Genomic DNA, 6779 nt, shown 5'->3' with positions numbered 1-6779 from the left:
AAAAGAGGATAAAACTTTATCTATTAAATGATTCAAGTTCCTTTCGTAGCGCCACCTGTAGGTTGCGCACATAAAATACCCCATAATTTTACACAGTTACTAATTAAATAATTAGGGGATTTGGCTTTAGGAATGACAGGTTCACGTAGTAGCCCAGGAGATTATGCAGGCTCAAACAAAGTTTTGATTAAGCGTGTGGAAGTCGAACGGCAAGATCCCACGATTTGTGGAAAACAATTGTAATTTAAAAAACAAAAGAGAGAGAGAGAAAGAAGCATTCGAACCGTGAAAAGATAAATTGAAAAATTTAACGTAGATGCTGGGTTCCTTTTCTCTGAAATTTAAACTCTGTAAAAACTCTTGAGCATATTTTATAATCCAAACTAGAATTTGTTTTACATAACAAGCCTTCATTGGTTTTATTATATTTACGTAAAGGAACGAAAGATGCAAACTTTACGTACCTGAGTTTCTGAGAGTATAGTGTATATATATATAGGGAGAGAGAGATGATGAGTATAACAGAACAGCTTTTAACAGTAAGGTCAGCCATGACGATTTTGCTCACTTAGACTGAGCCAGCAAATCGTCAATGAGATAATCTGAAATATCTGCAGCAACAGGCATAGCAGAAGTTGACATAAAATCTTGATCGGGGACTGCTAAATTAGGAAACTCATATTCGTGAACAAACTTGTCCACGAACAAATCTTCCGTGTCATTCCATGATGAGAATTTCTCAGGCTTTTGTTCTTCTTGAGCATTAAACGATATCTTTCCAGTGGAACCTGTGAATGAAAGGGAGGAGGATTGTGAATTGGCGATGATGTCCTCAACCTTGACAGAGATATTATTGTTGCTGCTGTTTAAGCCGTCAGGCGCAGCAACAGGCACCGCCATAGGGTTGTCAGTTGCAAAGCGATTCTTCTTTCGCGATTTACGAGATAAACCCCCACTGGTTTCGATATGGAGACCTCCTATGGAACTTGATTGTGCCTCAATTGCGGCCGCCTGCTTCTGCTCGTAAGCTTGGTACTGTTGCAGGGAAATTAGGGTTGCTTTGTCTATGACTCCATTGCCGCAGCCGCCACTGCTCCGAGAAGAAGATGTCGTTCCGCCGCCTCGAATATTTAAAGCCTTCAAAGTGGAGGGCGGCGAGAGGGATTGATGCTGGTTGTACTGGTCCTGCTGTTGTTGCTGATTATTACGGCCGCCTTGCCGGATTTGCATGGAACCACCGGATTTGCCTTCTCCGGCAGCCTGGAACGAAGCAATCGGTCGTGGCTCTGGAATTGTCCCGCTCAGACGCCTCAAGTAGAGCCGGTACTTCTGTGCAAAAGGCAAAAAAATAAGTGAATTTTTCTGTTTAATTTGGCTATCTAGACTCTGCTATCAGAAATTTCTTTAAGGTTTTAAGCACCTGTAAATGGCTCGCAACGTTCTCTCGAGTGAGGCCCTGCACTTTCATGATTTCTAGTATCCTCTTAGGAACCGCCTCTGCAAATATTCAAGAAAAAGATCAAATGTCGGTGGCGCAAAGTCCAAATCTGATGGCTTATCATCGGTGGAGGATAAACTTGCAATACATCTTTACGTTTTTGTCTACTTCACCGCCAATAACATTTCTTTCAATTTAAGTGGAGGTTTTTCCTAGATTTCTGTCTGATTCTTTCGTTTTATGTGTAAAAACAATAAATGAAGGAAACATTTGGAGACATGATAAAGATTTCTGAGCTTACTGTCGATTTGCAGCTGGTTTACAGCACTGATAAACTGTTGATGGAGCTGGACGGTCCAATGCACACGAGCCTTCTTGAGGCCGCTGATGTCTTCAATGATCTGCTCCGTGTCACTCTCCTGAAGTGGAGCTTGATCTTTTCTCTTTTTCGAACAACACTCGGCAGAATCCTTTGTTCTCCCGCCGTCGGATAGAACGCCTCCCATACTGTCGTCCCACACATAAGTATTTAACTTACAGTGCTCCTGGTACGGCTGTCGATGCCTCCTCCGAACAACATGCTGCCAAATGTTGCGGAGCTCCTCCATTCGAATCGGTTTGATCAAGAAATCACAGGCGCCATGTGTTACGCCTCGCATTACCACGCTCGTTTCTCCTTTTGCAGACATCACTGCATAGAGAAACCCGAAGACTCCCTGTCACCGATTGACAGAACGAAAAAATAAAAGCTACGGCGATGTTTTCAGAAATATAACACAAACTCTTATTTTTCCTTAGGGTTTGTAGCTTCAATCTCCAAATGCTATCGCTTGATTTAAGCTTTTATTAGGTTTTCAAGTCTCCAAAGAAAAGCAGCACCGACAATACTCACATACAACAGGCAAATCTGACCCCAACCCGGCGATCTCCAGTAATTTAAAGCCGTCATCTTCCTGCAAATACACCTCGCACATAACTATATCAAACCTCCCTCTGCTCTCCGACAGCAACGAAACCGCTTGCGATACGCGCGGACACAATGTCACTGGAAAAATCATAACAGCAAAGGCACAGTTTAGTCAAGATGATGATATTTTACTAAATCCAGGATATCAAACGAAAAAACTCGTTTTAATCTGTCTAGATTGTTCAGCAAACATATTTTGATGAAAATTTGTTAATAAACAAAAATTCTTTCAGTCGAGCTTAAATTTCTGCAGAAAAGAATTTTTTCTTTAAATATTTTTTTTCGAGATTGTTCAGCAAACATATTTCGATGAAAATTTGCTTATAAACAAAAATTCTTCCAGCCGAACTTAAATGTCTGCATAATAGAATTTTTTCTTTAAATATTTTTTCCCTCTGGTTATTTTCCAGCCTACACAGGTTTTCTGCATCTTACAGTTAACTTATGAATCGTCTATTCCAGACATTTGTTGTCTTAAAGCTACTTTCTTCGGGATCAGAAGCATTTTTTATCGCAAATCCATATCCTTCGGTTTCTTAAGCATCCCAAACCCTAACCAGCATTTAAAGCCAAGGCATATTCATCTCCGCTTTCGGAGTCTCCGGCAAAGGGAAAAGGGAAAACTCGCAGAAAAACAGACTGCAAAGACAAAACAGAAAGAGAGAGAGAGACAAAGAAACCCCATGAAGCTCACCATTATACTGACATTGCAGAAGCATTCTCTCCAGAGACGCAACACACAGAGGATTGTCGTCAACAAGTAAAACCCTCAATCCCTTGGGACTAAACTTCTCAACTCGCTGCTGCCGCTTCTTCCTCATCGACAAGGTCATCATCATTCCCTCCTCTCCGCCAGCAGACGACATTTCTCCACTTGTCCAACTTGCGAAGAGAATGGAGAAAGGATGCTGCTGGTGCTTTTCTTTGATGTTGGTAGGTTTGCATTTTCCATGGGACGAGACTTCAGCGAAGGACACGAATACACCATCGCTATAACAAGCACTTCCATAACCCAAGCATCTTTTAGCTGTCTCCTCCACATTGGTCCAACGTTCCTCACCTTCAATTCCATCCCCGAATTCGAAAACGACCTCGGATCAAAACAAATTAAAAAAATAAAACCCTACCTAAATTAGCAATCTCAAACATCCCATTATTACAGATAATCCATAATGCCGCACGCATTCCGAAAAACAAAGCTTATTTATATTCACCAGTACAGAAAATCGACGCTCCTGCTTCACCCTCTGATCTCACAAATAAACTCGACACCGTCGATCCGATTCATTACTATTTATGGTGTGCGTCTTTTATCCTCTCTCCGTTTCCTTAAACAGCAACAGTCAATTATAACCAGTCGCCGGCATTTGATTTCCCAACTCCATTTCCCGGTGGACAAATGGCGCCCACTTTTCTCCTTCCGCCGCAATAAACCCCGTTTCACGGACCCTCGCCATATTTAGATGACATCAATTCCTGCACATAGTTTCTAATTTTTCCCGGCCAAAATAGCGGTTTTCACTAAATAAAAAGCGAAAGGGCATTTGCTGCTGACATGCTGCAACATTTTTGTGATCTTATCTGTTAAGGAGGGCAAAAGTGGGGGAGGTAAATTGTTGACGTGGCAGTATTAGGTTTCCCGATATTTGGGAAGCAAGGGTTGTGGAAATGACACGTCATATAACAGATGTTGGCTTTAGAGTAGCCCGGTGACATGAGTAGGTAAGCGGTCGAAGGGGCTCGAAGTCCTATGAATATACGTGTTAAAATTTGAGCCCCTAGTAAATTGTCTAGGTTTCCGGGCTTAACTTAGCCGGGTTTAGAGATTCACGATACCGGCGAATGCTTTTAGGTGAAGAATATCGGGCGTCATGAAAGAAATAAATCTGTAACGTACAATAGATGTTATTACGCACGAGCTTTACATTTGTGATGTAGAAAATCCTTTGGGTCCCACCGTTGTTGGGTTATCTTTTGGTCTATTGACAGGTGTTACGTTGGGTACTTTGATAGTGTACTGTTTCATTTTCACGGAGTCTAGGAGTCTTAACTTCTTGGACTAGTCCATTGTTCATATTCGCAGGCACACAATTAACTAATTGTTTTTGTGCATCTGGAATTTAACTTAAAATCTTAAATTTGGATTCCTTAAATTAGGTCCATGTCTCTTTCTTTCTTCCCTTAGTTGATAGGGTCAACTAAAATGTGAATTGTTTCAATGACAAAGAAGATTTGTTGTCATGTGGGACCTTCAATCCTCCTTGACACTCTTAACTATTTTAGTGGTGCTCTTACTAACAGTTCAAATTTTTGGTGTGGTGGCAGCTTGATTGTGTTAACAAAACTGACGACTTTGTTGGGGAGGATTTGACTCCCACTGACGACAACTTACTCGTCTCGTGGTCGACTGTGTCCAGTATGGACCTCTTGGCTCAGGGTGCTAAACTATTGTCATGTGGGACCCTCAACCCTCCTCAACACTCTAACCTCTCTAGTGGTGCTCTCACTAACAGTTCGAACTTTTGGTGTAGTGGTAGCTAGATTGTGTTAACAAGTTCATTGAAGGAATCTAAGAGAAATTTTAAAAATCAAATGTGAAAAAAAAAAGTTTTATATCAACATTCTCACTCAGAAGCATTATTGTATATTGTATGTTGTCTTCAATTTTTGTTCATCAATAATGAATCAACTTATCTCTAGAGGTTTGATCAAAGGAAAATAAATCCCTATCTAACAAGTTTCTCAACAGTGTCTCTCAATGCCATTTTCCCAAACATGGGCATATTAGGTGAAGGCAAATTTTTTATGATTACTAGAATAGCTTTCGCATTTATGAAATTTTCTTTCATGATATATGCCAAGTTTAGATCCATTGGTGTGGCCTTGAACCTAACACTCAAAAGGAAATTGTATTATCCAACGGTTGTTATTGACAAGTCCATATTAGACCGTGTGCATCGAAGAGGACATACATAGATTCTTAGGGTCATGTTAGAGCAAACCTCAATGATTTCCTTGATATCTTGACAATTTAAAGACTCGATTCCACGAGATCAATCTTGAAAATGGTAATTGTTAACAAGACTCAGTTTGGCCAAGAAAGTTTGTTCAACGAGGTGTTTGTTTCACTTAGAGTGTTTGGGATGATATTTTGATAGTTTGTAAGATGTACTATTGTTTTGAATGGTGTTTGATACCGTTTATAGTGTTGCAATTTTGTAAATATTTAAATTGTTGCACATTAAACTTGTCTTGTAGGAGTGACCAACCTCCCAAGCCCTGCAAATAGTTATAAACCTTCATGAGAGAGAAAATATATTTCACCAAACAAATGATGATTGTATTGAGATGATATGAAATGTACAAGAGCTCTCCTTAAAAAGGCAAGAGCGAGTATGCAAGCATTAATGAGGTTCAAAGTTAGGTACAACTACCTGCCAACTACTTAGCACAAATATTGATGTAGGTAGGAAATAGTTATTGACAACTATTGACAACTACCTGAGTGCAAATACATATGCGCCTAGAAAATGATAATGATGCCTAAATAAAAGCCCAATAGTGTATCCCACTTTTCAACCTTATTTGACCATAAAAAGTAAATATTTTTTAACATTCAACACATTTTATCAATTATATCAAACAAATTATCAAGAATAAAAAATGATATAAATTAGTGATTTGTGTAAAATTTCTTTGTAGGTTTAATTTGTATTTTTTTCATAAAATTTTAAAAGTACCTTCACTCATTTTTAATTTGTTTTTATAGAAAAAAATATTATGCTATTATTTGATAGCAAATAACATTTTACTGAAACACAACTTTTAATACAAATAAATTTTCCAAGGTTTTTTGAAATTAGATTATCAAATCCAATATCTAATGCATAGATATTTTTTGGTAGTTCTTTTATTGTATTTTCTTTATTATCAATATTTTAATTGGTATTAACAAAAATTTAGACCTACATTTTACTCTAATGCATTTCTCTTTACATATTTATTGAAATAATTTTCTTTTACATTAAACCAAGGATTGTAGTGCAATTTTTTTAAAATATTGATCTAGCTCTCATTTTTGCTAGTGTCTTAGAATAAATATCTTTTTATTTCTTTTTGTCATAAACCTATCTTTCTTATAAGGTAAATAAAAATATAATATTAAAAAATAAATATTATTTATTATATTCATTTTGAAAAGCTAATTTTGATGATACATACACAAAATTTATCTCCATGTGATTTTGCTTGACCCTTGCACACATGTGACATGAGGTTTTCTATTTTGATAGATAAGATTACATGTGGATAGGAGATGAAAGATTGTCATGTAGGGATTTCATATAACAGAGTTTAATTGAACCATCTTCGATT

General features: G+C 38.0%; 1 protein-coding gene across 4 annotated transcripts; it reads right to left on the bottom strand.

The window, feature by feature from the left end:
* Positions 1-348: 348 nt before the first annotated feature.
* On the bottom strand, positions 349-3605 carry LOC131031561 (two-component response regulator ORR23). Of its 4 annotated transcripts, none has more exons than XM_057962710.2 (5): positions 3100-3605; positions 2331-2483; positions 1740-2129; positions 1421-1497; positions 349-1329 (listed from the first exon to the last, which is right to left on the bottom strand). In XM_057962710.2, exons 1-5 carry the CDS (start codon positions 3269-3271, stop codon positions 565-567), a joined length of 1557 nt encoding a protein of 518 aa, XP_057818693.1. In that variant the 5' UTR covers positions 3272-3605; the 3' UTR covers positions 349-564. The 4 variants fall into 4 exon arrangements, with proteins under 4 accessions (XP_057818693.1, XP_057818694.1, XP_057818696.1 ...); XM_057962711.2 differs by having other exon boundaries at positions 1740-2154; positions 3100-3237; XM_057962713.2 differs by lacking the exon at positions 3100-3605 and adding an exon at positions 2841-3012 and having other exon boundaries at positions 1740-2154.
* Positions 3606-6779: the final 3174 nt, after the last annotated feature.

Source organism: Cryptomeria japonica, chromosome 8 (assembly GCF_030272615.1).
Source record: "Cryptomeria japonica chromosome 8, Sugi_1.0, whole genome shotgun sequence".
NCBI classification, from domain to species: domain Eukaryota; kingdom Viridiplantae; phylum Streptophyta; class Pinopsida; order Cupressales; family Cupressaceae; genus Cryptomeria; species Cryptomeria japonica.
Note: the sequence above shows the minus strand (reverse complement) of the source record. Positions and strands in the feature narration are given on the sequence as shown.